The following is a 19361-nucleotide window of genomic DNA, read 5'->3' on the forward strand; positions in this document are numbered from 1 at the left end:
CACAAATGTACATGAATAAATATATTTTTATGGGCCTTTCATGGGTCTGTTTCACAGGCACTGTTGAGTCAGTAACACCCGGCTGTTAAACAAATGCAAGCAGTAATGTTCATTCAGCAAGAGTTACTGAACAGATGTGACCATCAGAGAAGAATACGGAGGCAAACTTATCCCAAACAAAAGCATTTTGACACCAAAAGGGACTGTGATGACCCAAAACCTCTGACAGGCTCACGGTTGCCTCCCTCATTTTAACTTCTGCATCATAAGCCACAAAAAAAAAAAAAAAAAAAAAAAAAAAAAGAGTCATCAGATTAATATCGTGTGGATGATATATGTTTTCTCTGCAGATTTCCTTCCATACTGATTTCAGCATTCTTGTCAGATCAAAATTGCATATTTTCTTTATCATTATTATTGTTATTTAGACAAACCCCCGTGTTTTTTCATTCTTTAAATGTTTAGTTTAGTATAAAACTGGTGAACAGGTGTACAGCCTTATAAAGTTGAGGAGATTTGTGTGTGTGATCGCTCTTATATTATGCAGTATAATCACCAGACTGTTCATTGGAGTAATTACATAAACAGAAAAGTGTTCACTTGTGAAACAGTGAATAAGCCCAGCGCAGAGGCAGGACAGCCCCGCCGGTGATGGAGACAGTCGGGGCTGTGCCTCTGTTGACAGCAGCGGACCTGATTGTAACTCACACACACTAAGCTAGCCAGCCGGCCAGCTAGCTAGCTAGCTGCACAACACTCATTGGTCACATCAAAGCAAGGTAACCACCCGTTTTCTTCAGATATCCACCATGGATTTAAATAATATCCTGTCGCAGCTTGAAACTGCCAACGAGGAGGACATCGAGAAGCTTCTCCAGCAGTACAATCGAGAGGTGAGTCGCGGCTCTGCTCGTTTTTACCCAAAACAAACGGCGCTGCTAACATTAGCTAGCTAGCTAAACAGCTAGCTTTGAGTTAGCTAAGCGTCCTACCAGCCAGCTAAGCTAAGCTGATAACACTGTCACATTACATCTAATGTTGCGTTGTTAAACATATCACGCTAAACCTCTAAATGAGGCAGACAGGACCTTGATATCTTGATGACTGTAATGCTAATGCCGCCCGCCCAGTCATCATGTTAGCTTACGTTACTGTACGTAGAGTTGTGTGTAACAGCAATATTAACTTAGCAGACTTAAGCTAATTCTCGCAGGTTTCTGGGAAATATCTTTGGATTACTCTTGGTTTCGGGGTGTATCTGTATTAACGCATGTTGAATATGTCTGTGGCATCCCTGGCTGTGTTGTTTTGTGTCCATAATGAGCATCTTACTGTATCTGTTTCAGAACAGTGACACCTTCGCCTTTGACCAAAAGGAAGAAACCCTGCGGAGTGTAAGTACGAGTTATCTGAGCACTTATTAGATAATCAAGTGATGTTTTAATCTAACATGTTCTCACTCCTGTGTCTTTTCAGAAGCTGTGTCAGAGCGTGTTGACGGTACTCGGCAGGCAGGTGCAGCCCAGCTGTCAGAAGACATGCCTGGAGACACTCCGCATCCTGTCCAGAGACAAGCGTGTCCTCGCACCTGTGGCCACCAGGGAGGGCATGCTGATCCTGGGAGGGATGGCGAAGCTGCGTGCTGGAGAGGAGGAAGGAGGTGACAGAAGCTCTCAGGAAGACTCACAGTCAGAGGAGGAGGAGAGGGTGGTGGTGGAGGCCTTGAAGTGCCTATGCAATGTGGTGTACAACAGTCCTGCAGCTCAGCAGGTTAGTGTGGACGTGCAGCTGGCTCACGGCCTGTGTGCCAGCCTGCGTGTGGCGCACACATGGCACCACGAGGTGGGCCTGTTCTCCCTGCGCCTCCTCTTCCTGCTGTCTGCCCTGAGACCTGATCTGAGAGGGGTTTTGAGGAGAGAGTGGCATGCTGTGAGACTACTGTCGGAGGTGCTGGAGCACACCCTGGATGTGCGCTGGGTTGGTCCCTATGAAGCAGCCCGTCCAGATCCACAAGCCCCACCCATGCCTGCAGAGGACAATGAGAGAGCAATGGAAGCCCTCAAAGCCTTGTTCAACCTCACACTGTCTTACACTGGTGGTGAGGTGAGTGTAAGAGCGTGTTATGCCACAGTAAAGGTTTATCTCACAAAGATAATACATCTGACCCCCCACAACATCCAAATGTCCTTATTACTAACCATTCGTCCTGTTTGTTAAATTACTGTATCAGGAGGAGAAATGCTCATAAAACACATCAGCTCACACACTGTCAGTAACACGAATGTGTGTGAGAAGGTCCAACCAGTTTGGCCCTTCAAGGGCCAGGACAGCCAAGAAGTATTTTTACCTCATTGTTTTTGTTTCATCTCTGCACAATGGAACCGTCTGCTTGGACTTCAGGTTTGTGTACATTCTTGATTTGACAGGAGGATGACCACCAGTTCCGACTCATTGCTGCCATCCTGCGTCATCTGCTGATGCTGAGGACTGAGACGGAGGAGAAAACAGAGGAAGCACACAGGTGGGAAGTTTAATATCCTTAAGTGAGCTACACCGTGAACATTGAATGAAGACGCTCTGCACTTTGCAACCTGTGAAATGCATCAGTGTTTTAGAGCTTACAGCATGTAAATGTGCGTACTCACCTCTGTTCATATTTTACTAGAATTCTGCTGTCAAACTTCATTTGAAACTGATTTGCATTGAAAAGGACAAAGATTGACCAAGTGCTCATCACTCGGCAAACTACCTTGTGATTTGCATGTAAGCACCCCTCTGGACGAGTACTGAGTGTCCACCGTCCACTCACTGCGAATTAAGACTGATAGGTCTGATAGAGGACAGAGGAGATGTTTCGTCTTCTTAATGCTCTTAGCTGTTGTAATACTGCAGCAGTATCTTATACTCAGGGTAATTTAATGCATCTGTGGCCATAGACTGAAATTTCAACAGTGTCACGTATAAGTGACTGATGTTCTTGTGTGGCTGAACTGGTCTTGGTTTTGGGAATCTGGCCCATTGACCGACATAAACCTGTGATATGTGGTGTTGGCAGTATTCACCGTAATAGTAATACAGACAAAATGCTCCAAAGCTTTTTCAAAAGCTCTTTTTCCAAAGTTTTCATCTGTTTCTCATCTTCTTCACTTCGTTATTTTTATTATTAGATTTTATTCACTCGACTGTTACAAGTCTTTGTAAAGATGTATGTGATTTTTTTTGTTTTGTTTTTTTGGCTCCAGCCATGCCGTCAACCTGCTGAATAACCTGCCTGTGTCCTGCCTGGACGTCCTCATCGAAGTTCCCATCCAGGGAGGACAAGAGAAATATGGAGGGAAAAACATGGACGCAGTCCAGGTGTTACTAGACTTCATGGAAAAAAGGATCGACAAGGTAAAGTTCATCCTCTGCTGCAAATACAGACTGAACCGGCAGCATTGTTTACACTAAAAATGACTGATTACTTGTCTAATATATCTGAACACTGAAACATAGAGTATTATAGTACATGTAATACAAGTGGAGTAATTTTCCATGTGTTGTAACTGAAACGATGTTATAACATTTGTGTTACCCCTTTACAATTGCACCTGCCACAGCTTTAATTTCACATTTGAAGGCAGAGAGCTGAGAAGCTGCTGGAGCTTGAGGTTCAGCTCTGAGTGGTTCTTGTTAATGTCCACCGTGAAGGCCAAATCACACACACGTACTGTCACTGAGTTTCCACGACAGGTCTTCCTTCATACCTGTGAATTATTGCAGAGAAACTGAAACTTTGGAACAATTTGACTTTGTCTGGTGCTCGCAGCTCCACAGCAGCAACAAGGCACCCCTTCCCAAATACTCCTCCTGAATGAGGTTTCAGCTGCTCAGCTGTTAGCTCGCTCACCACAAGCTGCCATAGGTACACTGGCTTGTCTTTTGGTTCATCTGTTTCTCTTGGAAACTGCAACACTCTGCATCTGCTTTTGTTTCCTTGACATGCACCATGATCATGTAACTGCTGTGGGCATGTTGCGTTCAGGGACTCATATTTTATGTTGGTTTCTCTTATTATTCAATTTTGCTTTTTAGTATTAATGAATGGCTGGATGGGCCAGGTCAAACACACAGAGGTTCCTCACCCCTGGGTTAAGATCTGTCCACTGTTTCAGCTTGTGAAGTGTCTGTGGTTTGTGTCTCTCCAAGCAGGGCTCCAACTACAAAGAGGGTTTGACTCCAGTGCTCAACCTTTTGACTGAAGGATCCAGGCACCATAGGGAGATCCGCAGATACATCAAAGCTCAGGTACAGTAGCTGCCAACACGTTTGAACCGACTATAATGAAGTATATGATATTTCTGGTGCATTTATGTGCTCCTATAATCTGGACAGCGTGCATCTGCCTCACAGAAGTGTCTCAGTAAAGTACTGAATTTGCACCAAGATCCTAATCTCTGCCTCTCCAGGTACTTCCCCCACTGAAAGATGTGAAGATCAGGCCAGAAATCGGCACCACCATCAGAAACAAGCTGGTTCGCCTTATGACACATGTTGACATGGGTGTGAAGCAGACGGCTGCAGAGTTTCTCTTTGTCCTCTGCAAAGAAAGCGGTGAGCGGGATTGAAACAGTGGTCAGGTGTTGGGAGGAAGGGGGGGTACAGCACAGCTCATTGTGGCACATTAACATTCACGTGTCGCTTCATGACTTTGTTTGTCTGTGGTGCGGTCTTGCAGTCGACAACCTGCTCAAGTACACGGGATATGGAAACGCAGCAGGACTCCTGGTGGCTCGAGGACTTCTCGCAGGAGGAAGAGGAGAGACTCAGTACTCTGAAGATGAAGACTCAGACACAGAGGAATACAAATCTGCAAAACCCTTGTGAGTGTTCTACACAGGGCTCAGGATAAAGCACAGACAATCTGACATCAGCTTCTTCAGCACATTAGTGTGTATTTTTAACGTATGAATCAGCTGTACGTTAAGCTTGCTTGTGCGTTTGTTCCAGCATCAACCCCATCACGGGTCACGTGGAGGAGCCGATGCCAAACCCCATTGAAGAGATGACAGAGGAGCAGAAGGAGTACGAAGCCCAGAAACTCGTCAATATGTTCGACAAGTTGTCAAGGTAAATATACTAAAGAAGAAAGGACTCAGAGAGCACGTAACTCTGAGGAAAGTCCGAACACTGTACATATTTGTTTTTATGGAGCTCTGCTGTCTGAAGCAGACAGTAGAGAGGTGAGAGGACATGGGGGGAAAGAAGAATGAAATGGTCCCTGCACAGACTTGAACTGGGGATGTTTAAATAACATGGTCAGCATCTTAAACCCCTTGGTCAGAAGACATCTGAAGTTTATTCTTATTTATTTAGTTCCGTGTTTTCCAATAGTATAGATTAAAAAAAAAAACAAAACAAAGGAAATAATTTAAATCTTTTTATGCCGTAAAACAACCATGTCCCTCATTTATTTGAACCGGCTTCATCTGACTCTTCAGTGGTGGAAAACAGACCTCGAAGAACCAGTGCAGCCTGCCAATGCAGGTCCAGATGTTTGTTTGAATATACCTGTGTTAGGAGAGACATGTCCTCTAATTAACACACCTGGGGAGATCCTGGCAGTGGTTTACCCTCTGCACCTGCATCTAGATCCACATAAAGATGTTTTGGCTCCGTGTTCTGGCCTCTGTATAGAATGGAACATTCAATAGAAAGATTGGGGAAAAGAATGTTTATGATGTTCTGCCAGCTAAGAAACAAACAGGACAAACAGAAGATGCCACAGAAGCCTTTGACAAATGATGGATTGTGTTTCTCTTGCAAAGACTCGGCGGAGATGATTAACTTTTCCCGTTTGAACAACTGTTGCTTCCCCTGTTCAAATTATTCATATTATTTATTGTTTCCTCTGCAAAAAGCCGCGTTGTATTTGTGTTGACCTTTCCTTAGCGAGCAGAGGCTACAGTTAGTCAAGCCTGTACAAAGGTAACACTGAGCTCGCTCCCTGCCAACCCATTCATCAAAGGAAGAATCTCTCGCCGTTAGCTGCGGCTTCAATTAGGCCTGGACTGCCAGCACGCTGCAGCATTCAGCTGCAGTAAAGGGAAGCTGCCGGCACGCCACTGCACCATCATTACCAGCCACTCTGGTAATTATCACCTAATTGGCGCACACAGCTTGCTTGTCTGTACTGGCTCCTTTATGTGTCGCATTCAGGTTTTTTAATAACAGGTGTGTCCTGGCTTTATTCTTCTCATGCTGAGGAGTCAGTCATTGGCCAGACAGGGAGTGGACTGAGACAGAGGCATAACAAGACAAAGCAATTTGGGTGGAACGTGGACGAAGAAGAAGAGACACAGGCGGACAAATGTGCAGACGTAAGAAAGCTGACCTCGTCATTGTTGAGCCAAAGAGGGGGTTGAGCTGTAATGAGGCACGTGTGCCCAGAAGAGGAAGATTCCTCTCCGAGGCTGCATCCTCTTTCTTCTCCTCCTCGGTAAAGGAGATGTGATGAGGACGGAGAGGTGCTTCCTCAGAACAGGCTCTAAGGAGATCGGTCAGAGCCCTGCAAGAATGTGCTCCCCTAAATGCTTAACTGGTCCTCCAATTAGCACATATTTTGCATCCCCACCCACCATCCCCTCTTATATCTGTCACTGCTGAGGAGGAGGAGTGGAGGGACTTTTTTTCTTTTTTTGCTCTAATTGGCAGAGTTGATGCTCCGGTTTTTGTTTGTTTTGTCTTGTTAGTCCTCATTGTACCTGCTGACTTTGACCAGTGGTGGGAGGGTGTGGACTGGTGGTGCATCTATGCTGGTTTCATCTCTGAGATGTGTTATTATTTTCAGATTTGACCACATCACAGGTCTCCTCCATAACCATTTACAGAAGTTAACCTGTGGGTTAAGTTCACTTTAATTGCGGGAATCAGAAGGAATTACATGGCCATTTGATATTTGATTCTCTTTCAAATGAATGCAAATGGCTCCTTTTTAAATCTTTGATGGATAATTCTCTGATAAATCATCTTAGAGGCAGTGGTGACACACAGTGCAGGTATAATTGGATTAGGATGAAGGGGCAGCCGTGGCTTTGAGGAGATTAGTCTGAGCACTGATCCTGTAATTAAACTTCCACAGGAGAGGAGAGGAGAGGAGAGGAGAGGGGAGGGGAGGGGGACAGGGAGGATGGCCAGACAGGGGCAAGTGTCCATGGTGGGGGGGAATGGGGTTGTCGAGAGAGGGTCCTTGAGCTCTGGATGTAAGAGAGTAAAGATGTAGTGAGGAAAGCCCTCTTAAGACTGTCCGTGCACACAAAGGGTCCTGAACTGAACTGAGGTGGGTTTTGTCTACGAGGTTTGTTTACTTTGAAAATATGCGTGAAGACATGTCACGTCCACTGAGGTCCCACATCTAACCTCGGGACGCTTTTCCTTTTGTGTCCACAGGCAGAACGTGATCCGGCCAATGGGGGTCAGGCCCGACGGGACGTTAGCACCTCTTGAGGAGACTCTCTGTGATCCACCTGAGGACAACTCAGGATCAGACTCTGACTAGTGCTCTGCACACACAGGCCACAGGTTCCAGGCTACGCTAAGGCCCCGACACACCTAAAGCTGTGTCCCATTTCAAGGTCTGGATCATTTGAAGGCTGGCCCGCCTAAATGAGATGCGTTTACTGTTACATAAAGAGTGTCAAGCAGACCTCAGTCAGAAGATCTACATCAGGAAAATTTCTGCTCCGATTTCCACAAGTTTTAATGTTTCATATAACGAACGCAGGTAAAAGTATCCACATAACTTGTATTTATTTGCAGGTTTATGTCTGATGTCCGTTAGATATATTTACCAGTGACTGATGACCACTTGAACACAAATGCAAAATCTGGTAAATGTGACAGGCGATAATTCACAATTTTACCATTGAGACGGATCACCTGACCAAATCATTTAACTGTTCAGGGGTTTGCAAAGGATTGTGGGATATAGAGGGCCGCACTGAATTGCCTCCAAGAGGAAAATAGCGAGACAGTCAGTCAGTTTCCTTTGAAGTGTGACATATTCAGTGTAGTAATGTGACCTCTGATGATCCAGCCCTGAACTGGGACGCAGCCACAGGAAGCTCTGGAGGCGCCGTCGTAGCCGTTCTCCAAAGCTGACGCGTGGCAGAAAGACTCTGCAGTGACATCATAACGCATAAGAGGCCTCCATGGTTACTGTTGCACCTTCATCGTTTATTTTATTGCTCCCTAAGCAGAGAGAAAAGAGGTAATAATATAATTTTTGCTGGATCGTGTGTCTCACTGAAAGAACTGTTGTTATGTCACAAGTGAACTCGAGGCTGAGTAATCATTCCTTCACCTGTGCTTTTGTTTTTCACTTTTTTAAGTTTGGCTTCTTCTCTTTTTTTATTGCTACCTGATGATTTTGTCCACTCTTTCTCCATGATTCAAGTGCACATTATACACACACATGTAAACATGAAATCAGTGAAACAGTGCACGTAGCTCTGGTTTAAAACCATGGGGCCTGTCCAGCATGGACACCAGGATTGATTTATATTTAGGAATCAGGCAGCGTCGGTGTGGGTACTTTTCTCCTGCTGCTCTCAGCGAGTCGATGCGTGGTCGTGTCATTATCATGAATGTTGCACACCAATTAGTCGCCAAGGAAACCTTCTGAATTCAGGGCTTGTTGGCTTTTGGACAAGACGACGACTTCATTTAAAATCAACACTTTGGACGATCACACACGCGGTGGACGATAGCAAACAGATTGTTTCTGCCTCTTGACGTAGAAATCTGTAAACTGCAGTGATTGTTTTCTAATCTACACTCCTTCTTGCCAAATCTGCATGATGTTATGATCAGTTCTCAGTGATGTGTTTTTTTTTCTAGATTGAAATTTTTGCTAATTTTATATAAATCCAGTCTTAGTGTATGTATAAACTGAATGACATGGCTTTCTGCTGATACAGATTCGGCTCTTAACCTGAAAGCCTGCTCTGGATGACTGATAATTGATCCAGAGGACAGACCAGAGAACATGTGTCTTTATTACAGGAATTGGTGACAGTTCACTTGTTGAAAAGTGAATAATCATGAGCACACTTTTCACCAGACCTGTGAATCACCACGACTGCCTGCTCACAGAGTAATTCAGATACGAATAAAACCAATATTTCAATCATCTGGACTTCACACAGGCACAGAAGAGGTGACTCGACCTTGACTCACCTTCTTGGATCATGTGATGTTTTTCAGACATACTGGTGTGTCATAAATTCAAGGGAAGAGCAACATTAAGTGTCTTAGTGAGGCGTTGGGTCTCCACGAGCCTCAAAAACAACTTCAGCGCTCCTCGTCTGCAACGTTCCAACATTCGTACTTATCGAAACAGTTCAGTGGCCATCTTCTGTTTCTCCTCTCACGCCTTCTGGTTTTTCTGTCATTTGTCATGAATCTGTGGATCACTGTGTTTCTTTTATGCTCTTTTTCCCCCTCCACAATCATAGTGGGATGAATCTAAATTGCATGTTGATCACTCCTCCGTGTAGAAAGAATATGTTATGGGAACAGTTTTGTTCTTTTTGCACATTCTTTACATACTGTAAATAGCAACACACTTCTTTTATGTAGTGAGGCTTCCACTGAAATGTTAATAAACTGAATCATAAGAATAGCTGTCATTTCTGGACCTGTACTTCATAAACCATGGACAGTTAAGATAAAATACACAATACTTTATTAAATATTGCTTAAAATACAGTGTTGTGCTGATATTAAACACTAACAAGTCTACTGACATGAAACATAAAAAACGCCTGAGGAAACCTCTGAATTTTTGTTACAGGGCTCATTGATGTACTAGTGTTTCGTGTGGACCCTCCTTCAATAATAAGTGCTTTAAATGTGCTTGTTGAGCTTGATAAACTGCATTTGAAATGATGTCTGGATTCACATATGAACATAGCTTGAATGGACTTGTGGATGGATGAAGAGGTAAGATTATTTCCATTTCCCAGCAGAAGAAAACGAGCAGCTGAACAGTAACATGCGTGTTCAGTGAACAGGAGAACAGTCTGAATGGGACACTGTCTCACAGCGTCAGTTGCTCTGGCAGGAGGAGGCGGAGCTCTTGCTGTCCGTCTCGGAGTCCGTCTCCTCGCCGCCACTGCTGGTTGCTCTTGGAGCTCCTGGTCTGGACCTGGATGTGTCCATCCTAACTGGAGGCTCTGAGGCTCCTCTGCTCTGGCACGGCGTCTGGACGTTCACTGATGGAGGGCTGCTTATCAATGTAGGGATGCTCTGCTGCAAAGAGGGAGATTGTTGGCATAGAAAGAAAATGTCATAACCTCTACATAGTTTCCACATCACAGTCTGATGGGAAGAACTACTGCATGCATGAGAAGGGTTTTTAAGTCCTTTGCGCCTCCAGAAGGAGCCGCAAGACATCTGATAAACGCTCTTGACTGTGTGTGAAGTTGAATGGAGACTGATCCCCAGCTAGCTGCTACTAGTATAACAGATGCATTCTGGGTAATGCAGGTACCAGGTTTTGGCAAAGAGGGGAGAATGCGTGGAATAAAAAGGACAATATCTGTCCAATGTCTGATAATGATATAGGAATGCAATGTTTAAGTGCTCTGAAAAGCACTATATGTAACGTTTCCACATTGAAATGTCTAAAAACAACTCAGGTTGTGTACTTTTATCATCGCAAATGTTTTCAACAGTGTCCAAAGCCAGAAACCCATAATTTCATTCATGGTAATGGTGTGTTTCATTAGGTCTTCCGTCAATGGCGAAGCAGGAAAACAGCAGATAAAGCGTCACAGTGACTAAACCCAATGTGAATAAAATTATAAAACATGACCTCATTCCTGCCTGAGTCACGTCACACAGACTTTCATTGGCAATGAGGGTTGTTTAACAATGAAGACAAAAACTCCCATGATCCCACGCTACTTTACGACGTGCAGAGCTTAAGATGGGACCCACCGGTGTTTCCTGACTCCTCATCAGCTCTTCAATCTCAACGTTCCAGCCGAGCATTTCTGCAAACCTCCTGACTGTGTGCTCCAGGTCACCCAGCTCCACGTGGTCTCCTCTCCGCAGAGGGACCTTCTCAAAGGGACCCACGGCGTGGCGGTTCAGGAGGAGGCGTGGCACAGTGGAGCGCACCGTGTTCACCAGGCTGGCAAATGGCTCAATCTGGAACGGTGAAGCTCTGCTCAGATATAACTGAGGACACAAAATACCCATCTGAAGTACTGACGCAGACATTCAAAGTGTTTACCTGTAAAGATGTGCCCATAATGATCAGCAGGTCCGCTTTGGGGAAGTCTTGAGTGTGGAGGAAGTACTTCTGAGGAAGGTCCTCTCCAAAAAACACAACGTCAGGTTTGACGGTTGCAGCGCAGAAAGAGCATGTGGGCACGTTGTCGTTCATTATGGCGTGCTGGGAAACCACGGAAATGACAGAAGCTTTACTAAACACAGGGAATTATGTCTTCAGTTTGAATCATGTTTGACCACGGGGTCGGACGTACCTTCGCCTCCTCAGCCGGGTACGAAGTGTAGCACAGGTGACAGGAAGCGGTGGCAAAACTACCGTGAGCCTCCACGAGTTTGTCATCGGGAATGCCACACACTGGAGAAAGTCATCAAATATTATTATTATTATTATTAAGGAAACGAAACAGTGACACGTTGTAAGATCTCACTCACGTTTCTCCAGTCCGTCAATGTTCTGGGTGTACATTCGGAGCAGCAGGCCTTTGTGGTGCAGCGTGCGGATGAAGTAGTGTATGTAGTTGGGTCGGTGGCTGCCGGGATACAGAGCTTTGGCCAGGGAGAAGAAAGGCTGCGGGTCATTGGAGAAGTAGTCGATGTTGAAAATAGCTTCTGGATAAGGGATGTTGTACTTCTCCAAGTTGGCGTAAAGACCTGTTCCTGGAGTTCTGAAAGAAGGTACAGACATTTTGACATGCGCATGTTGGGATTTCCTGGTGATGCTTTCATTACAGAGCAGGTAACGGTCAGCGACTTGAATCATTTCAAGGGTTTAATATCTCTTTTGAAAGAGTCGTACAGCAGTAAAGAGGAGACACCAACCTGAAGTCCGGGATGCCACTGGCTGTGCTGATTCCTGCTCCTGCCACCACCACCACGTTCTTACAGCGGCCGAGCTTCACCAGCCGAGCCACAGAGGCCAGACCGCCCCGGGATGAGGACTTTGCAGCAGAGGCCATCGGACTGCCCTGATCAGGTCTGGACCCAGAGGACGGAGCAGCCTGCACAGGCTCACTGCTGCGTTTGGACATCTGTCCTTTACTGGAGAGCAAGGCAAGAAAAGACAGATGAAACATCCCCATCCCATAACATGATCCAACAAAATGATTTTATATTAAATAATTAAAGTATCATGGAGACATGAGCTTCCCAAACAGGATTCTCTGCAGATACTCGCAAATTAGAGAATACATAAAGAATTAATGTGCTGATTTCCTTGATAGAAACTCTGTCTCTGACTTCGTGAGGTACTGCATGAGCACCAACACTGGCCTTCAACAAAGATATGAGGGAAAAATACCCAGGTGACACGAGAGATGTGGAAGGATGCCAAGGAGTCATTTTTGCTTTAGTGCCACCAGCAGGTCAAATGTTCCACTTTTCCTGTGAAATATCTCAGTAACTACATGACAGACTGGCACACTAGTGTGGCTGTAGAGTCTTATTCTGAAGTGGATCACAGACAGGAAATCATGTCTAGAGTTATACTTGAGCATACATTCGAAAAATGTGGCTTATTTTAAAACCACACTTAAATTTCCAAAGAGACTGCTTCCCCTCAGACCAGATGATTTATATGTGTCGTTTTGTTTCATGGATGTACCAATGTGTGTATACAACTGTATGTGCTTACAAATAGACATGTTTTTTCTGTTTGTTAATCACTGATCTTGAGAAAAATCCCTGATTTCTGTTCTCATGTTTGGTGTCTGTTTTTTTTTTTTTTTTTTAAAGTAAAAAAGGTCCTGTAATGTGTCTTCACCTCATCGGCACGCCGTCCTGTCCGCTCACACTCATCAGACTGAGGTCCTGTGCCAAAGCCGAGTCCGCCGGCTTCTTTCGTTGTTTTCCATACGGACCTGGCCTGGAGTCCTGGTTCTGCAGGGGGTCGCTGTGCCTGGCCTGGGAGCTGGAGCTGCGAGTTATTCTGGTGACCGGAGGCTGGGGGGCTTTTTTATCCCAGCTGGACCTCGACCTGTTCATTCCAACACCTGTTGACAGGAGGAAAAACAGATTACTGAGCCTGAATGAAACATGGCTCATGGCTGATGAGCTCTTATATAAGCTTCCTTCCCTCTGTGCCATCAGCTCAAAGCCTCATTTGTCCAAATGACATTCAAATGTCGGACATGAAAATAATGTTTAACTTCTAATCGTGCTTCTCTTTTAATTTCCCTCTTTTTTCCCCTAACCACGCTAATTAGATAGCGGCTTGTTTTCAGTGATTTCCACTTGCTCTCCCTCCTTTCCCTCCGTCTTCTGTGTCCCATATTTAAAAAGCTGTTACACTGAAATCATCGTGGCATCCTTTTCTCCTCAGTGCCTTTACACAGAGAGCGGCTGAAATGTTTTAAAACTGTCAACTGTTGAACAAAAGGTAATGGCTGCAATATATTTAGCAACCCCCCTCTGCTCCTCAGCAGCTATGCTAATACAGTCCACAGCTGTGGCAGCTTTACTGTTCAGGGAAAGCGGAGGGTAGAGTCGAGGGGTGGGCTGGGGGTGCGAGTTAAAAAGAGGGGTGGCAGAGGTGAAAGGGAACCGTAGATTGACTGTGTGTCAACAAACCCAGCTGGGAGAGAAAAGAGGATGCCCCCTAACGGCCCCCTCAAACGGAGGAAAAAGGAGGAGGGGGTGCAGAGATAAATGATACGGAGGCGGGATTCAATAAAGAGGGAACAGAGGAGTAGAAGAAGAGGAGAGGAGGGGGTTTCTTTTCCAAAGCTATTCTAGGCCTTCAAACAACTTCCATGAGGAATGAGTGTGAGTGATCAGGGAGAGGCAGCGAATAAGCAAACAAAAGAGCTACAACCCATAAAACACGACTGCTTCAGAGGGCAGCGGGGAGATAAGACGAGCTTTTCTCCAGCAGTGCCTTATCGCCCTCCGGAGGGGACGGGAGCCGAGTGGAGGGGTCACTGGAGTGGCAACATGACAAGAACACAGCAGCCTTTTTGGAATATGAAGCGAAGGGACGATGATGTCTCAAGGCTTTTCTTTAACTGAAACGTGAACACTTAAAGAAAACGAGCATCGGTCTTGAAACTAATACACACTTCTAGAAAACTTTAAACTATCTTAAAAATCTCCAAACTACTTTCTCTTTAGGTACTCAATCTTCTTTCACTCTGTCTCCTTAAAAAGGCTGAAGCCCCCACATTACCACTGTGGGGTTTTTTTGTCCCCTGCACATCCTAAAGAACTATTAAAAACAGCGGGAGGGCAAGGGTCTCGGCTTTTGTCTGGGCTCCTCTCAAAAAGACGCTGCTGAGTACAGGCAATAAATCACCAGCCCAGTTATTAATGGATGTAGCAGCAGACCCAAAACCTCCACACGATCAGACCCCGATCATATCTGGGAAAGTTACACTTGCAGAAAACGTCCTGCACGTTGGGGTTGCGGCAGTACACCGGTTTCATGGTGTGAAAATTGACAGTTTTAATGCCGTGTGCATTTGCTTATCGTATTGTAGTATTGAATTCTACAATATAGTTATTCAAAATATACAAAACACAATGTTATGGATTTACTAAATTCAACTTGACTCCTGGGAAAATGTTAAGAGAGGAGAAACTTGAACATGGGAGCTCCTCCAGAGAAAGTCTTCAGGCAAACAGGGAGCAACCACTGAAAACAGAGCAGCAAAATGCAAAAATCAAGGACAGGTTCAAATTATATTGTGGTTTTTTTATATATATATATTTCCATAAAAAAAGTCCAATGCACAGGTGCACCAAGCTGATTTTCTGAGAGATCAAACTGCCCTTCAGTGTTTTAAATGTCCACTTAGACCTAATTGTAGCACAAATGTGTTACTGTTCTTTAATGACAAATAAATCCCTGTATACATGACAAAAGGCTTAGAAAGGATTTGAGTGGCCCCCCCTCCACCACACACACACACACACACACACACACACACACACACACACACACACACACACACACACACACACACACACACACACACACACACACACACACACACACTTTTGCTTGGCCTTTTACACTGCCTGTTCTCCACACTCAAAAAACTGAGCCCAGTGTCTCCCAGTGAGTCCCAGTGTGTCCCAGTATGGGACCACCAGGAGTGCAGCCGCTCATATGAGGGTTACAGTTATCTAATTAGGATGGTCCCACAACACTGGGCACACCTCGGCGCTCACCGTTACCACCCAGAAAGTCAAGCTAACAGATAATCCTTTAACAGCTTAAGAGGCTGCGACCAAAAGCCAAACACCGGCCGAGAGCAGCGGGAAAAGGTTTGTGTCCGGACATCAAAAATGAAACAAATGCTCCTCGTTGACGTCCGCTGCTCATTGACGGTTGTTTGTTTTTACAGAGACTGACAGAAAACTTCGTCACATGAGGCAATGACGATCACCTGAAGCTCAAAATCAGCAGAGCCAATGAAGTCGAGGTGGACGACAATGATTCAAATGAGGACGCTGCTGCAAAGAAGCTACAAACTGTAAAACATGGATGATTCACACACACCTTCAAACCTTCAGTGCTGAATAATGACCAGAAACATGTTTCTGCAGAACATTATGACGTGACAGTGCAGGTGACATTTGATCTTTTGGATATAAAATGTCATCGCTTCATCATTTTATCGGATGAGATATTTAAGTGAAATTTTGGTCGTACTTTGTCATAATTAGCAGAGGATTTCCTGACTTATACCCACAAACACGTTTTATGAGGTCTCAGCGACCTAATTCTAATCACCTCATCCTTCCTAAGGGAACATCGTGCGTGAAAATGTCCCTCAGAGCGTCCCTGCGTTATCGTCTTCATGAGAGCGGAGGACGTCACTCTGGCCATAATGTAAGCTGGTGACACGATTTCAGAGAAATACAAACCCAAAAACGCTTCACTGAAAAAGGAGCTGATACATCAAAGATCAGATCCTCGTCTCCTGTCCCAGCGGACAGCCCGAACCTGCGGACAATCTTGTGTTAAAGCGTCTCTGGATCGACTTGTCAGCTGTGTCTTAAAGGATTTGGTTAAGTTTAATGAGGGGCTTTTCCCCTGCAACCCCAGCATTTAACCCTCCACTTACAGCAGAATTGAGGACAGCTGACTTTGATACCCCCCCCCCCCAAACACAGGGATGGCAACAGGCAGCCTGGTCGCCATGGAAACCTCTTCATTACTTAGTTGGTGTGGCAGCAGCTCTCGGTCCTGCTAGCCCACCTGCTCACTAATGACATATCCGTCTGTGTAGCATCTTTGTTGCACTTTCAACCGCCACAAAGCAGCGAGTCCTAATTTGTGTGAGTATATTGTTTGCGCGCACAGAGAGGAAGGAGGGTGGTGGAGAGCTAATTTTGGCTAACCAGTGACTTGTCCTGTTACTCCTCTGAGGACTAACCAGCCCTAAATTAAACACCAATCAGCCAATCACAGGAAGGATGTGATGTTATTTGTACAACCACAATGCTTCCTGGAAGGATGAGGTGTCAGCTTGCGCCGTGACAAAATGTTAAGACACCGCTCATAACACTACACATGGTGACATACAAGAAAACAAGAAGCTTAAATGTAAAAATAAAGGCTGTCGGGGTCATCAAAGTCACTGAGGTGTCACGTCTCGGCGCAGGCGACAGCTGTGGACGGAGGAATTATGTTTCCAAGTTGTCCATATGTACCATTATCATGACCTGATGTCTCAGGAAAGCCTGCAGGGAATTTTTTCTTTTGGCACAAACATTCACGTGGATTCGAGGATGAACTGGTTAGAATTTGATGGTCAAAGGTCAAAGGTGACCATGACCTCACAAAACACATTTTGGGCCATAAGAGTACACAAGTCAAAAAAAATTTCACACAAAAGGATAAAATGATGAAGTGATGATGTTTTATATCCAAAAGGTCAAAGGTCGTCATCCCCACAACATCATAACATTCTGCAAAAACACTTTTCTGGCCATTATTCAATACCATATGTTGGGAACAGAAGGGGAGATTGTGACCATACTTCACATTTGGTCAGATATTGAATCGCTAACACCAATCTTGGATCTCCATCTTGAAACTGTGGTGACTGTACAGATACAGAAAATGTCAAAAATCAAAAGGGCGAGGTCTTTGTTACAGAACAGGCCTTCAGAAAACACAATACCTTTAGACCAAAAGGGGCCATCACCTATTAGCAAAGCATGTCAGTGAGGACACAATGCATCAAATGATGTGTGTAACTATGGTTGACCAATTCCTGATTTAAAAAAAAAAAAAGAAAAAAGATAATGACTGCTTTTGGATGTTCAAAGTTTTTCCACTGCTGCACAAGGAGAGAACACAGTGAGGCTGCACTGCCGCCTACTGGAAACAAAATGTCATTACATATGAAAACCATCATTTTGGAAAATCAGCAACTTTTGCCTTCTCCAAACCTGATCAGCTGTTTAGAGTCTCATCATTATTACTGTTATCAACCCTGTTTGATCTGCAAACAGTCAATGTGCAGCCAGTTGTCTGGGTGTCACCAGGACAGACATATCACAAGACAACACGTCACAGAAACAGAATATGGGAATGTTGCATGCTAAGTAGATTATGCTGACAGGGATTTGATTCCCTGATGAGCAGAAAGTTCATTATTATTTTTATAATTGAGTACAAAAGTTGGTTTTCCCTGTCTCTCTCTCACACACCACTATAAGATGCATTGTTTTAGATGCCGATTAGACGCAGTGAGAAATCTCACGGTGGATGTAACTATTTTTAAGATTTTAGAAGTTTAAGATTAAGCAATTAATTTAAAGATAACACCCATCTGCTGTGTGTGCACACGACCAGCTGCACCTGCTGCATGTACTGAGTGGTTCTGAGACAGTAAACACTCTCCAGAGAATAATGTCTGATGTGTTTTGAGATTATTACTGTAAAATTACCTGAATCTATTAATAGGCTAATATGTTTTATTCTCCCCCCCCCCCCCCCAAAAAAAAAAAAAAAGTCTCTGTGTGTGACCTGGAGGCTTTCAGCTCCACGTCACACTGGCTGAACTGTATGCTGCACCATGACTGGCACAAGATGACGTCACGAGGCCCTGCTTATACCTGCACACGTTGACGTGAGATTTAACGTGAGCTCAACATCCAGGCGAAGGAAGAAGGAGAAAAACTGATTTTGGACGGGGGGGCCTCTAAACCGAGAGGCCTGCATGACACCTTTTCATCAGCTGTCTCCTCACACTGAGCAGTGTCAGCCAGGTAAAAAGACTTCCTGAAGATGGTCTCACTATAATATTTTTGTGACTATTTAGTAAAATAACAAATACTTGGGAACTTCTTTTACAGATAGATGCGGGCGAATCTGGAGGGAATAATTATATTTGTTATCAGACGGTGGAGGAAAGCATCCCACCCCCTCTCTGGTAATAATAATAATAATAATAATAATAATAATAATAATAATAATAATAATAATAATAATAATAATTAACGCTATAAGAAGGCGCTCATTAACATCACTGGCTACCTGTCTGTCCAGACGGCGGACCTTTTCAATGCTGCACAGACGGCGACGACTTTGCTGAGCCACTTGGGATGTTTCACGTCCAAAAAGGAAACTTCAGCATAAAACTAAAGGTTTAATCCTGCAGTCCGGAGCGATTCGGGCGCAGTTAATATGTCTCCTTCTTCTGAAATACAGGAACTTTATCCACACGTTGTCTAAAGCGCAGGTTTTACAGGAGCGAGCTGTCACTCTGCTGCTGTTTCCGGGTCCTAAATAAGTCATTACGAATACAGGCGGGAAACACAGCTGGAGTCACGTGGTTCTGTGTTTCCGCTTCCCAGCCGCAGGGTCCCATTAACCCTGACAATGAGGAAGCATGCACCAGGACCAGGACCCTGAAACCACTGACGATCCAAGTACATTTACATTAGTGCTGTACTTAAGTACAAATTCGAGGTATTTGTACTGGAACCTGTTCTTTTCTTAACACTTTCTAACGTAAGCTCCACTACTTCACAGGGGAAATGCAGAACTTTTAACTTCACCATAAAAGTCTGACAGTTTACAATTTCTTGCACGAGAAATTGCATAGAAATTGAAATACCCTAAAAGTATATAC

At 44.6% G+C, this 19361-nt stretch overlaps 3 protein-coding genes across 5 annotated transcripts in view; 1 reads left to right on the forward strand and 2 right to left on the reverse strand.

Annotated features, from left to right (window-relative positions):
* Positions 1-19361, reverse strand: part of LOC139337058 (kelch domain-containing protein 10-like) — a 76974-nt gene that overhangs the window by 22724 nt on the left and 34889 nt on the right. The gene's annotated exons all lie outside the window — the stretch shown is intronic.
* On the forward strand, positions 628-9659 carry ric8b (RIC8 guanine nucleotide exchange factor B). 2 transcript variants are annotated; one of them, XM_070971974.1, is made up of 10 exons: positions 628-893; positions 1347-1394; positions 1477-2103; positions 2427-2521; positions 3243-3393; positions 4189-4287; positions 4449-4593; positions 4718-4862; positions 4990-5109; positions 7429-9659. In XM_070971974.1, the coding sequence occupies exons 1-10, from the start codon at positions 810-812 to the stop codon at positions 7535-7537; spliced, it is 1623 nt and encodes a 540-aa protein (XP_070828075.1). In that variant the 5' UTR covers positions 628-809; the 3' UTR covers positions 7538-9659. The 2 variants fall into 2 exon arrangements, with proteins under 2 accessions (XP_070828075.1, XP_070828076.1); XM_070971975.1 differs by having other exon boundaries at positions 632-893; positions 4192-4287.
* On the reverse strand, positions 9015-18997 carry LOC139337424 (NAD-dependent protein deacetylase sirtuin-3). 2 transcript variants are annotated; one of them, XM_070971976.1, is made up of 8 exons: positions 18764-18997; positions 13037-13265; positions 12097-12315; positions 11710-11942; positions 11532-11632; positions 11279-11440; positions 10981-11193; positions 9015-10290 (listed from the first exon to the last, which is right to left on the reverse strand). In XM_070971976.1, the coding sequence occupies exons 2-8, from the start codon at positions 13255-13257 to the stop codon at positions 10087-10089; spliced, it is 1353 nt and encodes a 450-aa protein (XP_070828077.1). In that variant the 5' UTR covers positions 13258-13265; positions 18764-18997; the 3' UTR covers positions 9015-10086. The 2 variants fall into 2 exon arrangements, with proteins under 2 accessions (XP_070828077.1, XP_070828078.1); XM_070971977.1 differs by having other exon boundaries at positions 9975-10287; positions 18764-18932.

This window comes from Chaetodon trifascialis, chromosome 10 (assembly GCF_039877785.1).
Source record: "Chaetodon trifascialis isolate fChaTrf1 chromosome 10, fChaTrf1.hap1, whole genome shotgun sequence".
NCBI lineage: Eukaryota > Metazoa > Chordata > Actinopteri > Chaetodontiformes > Chaetodontidae > Chaetodon > Chaetodon trifascialis.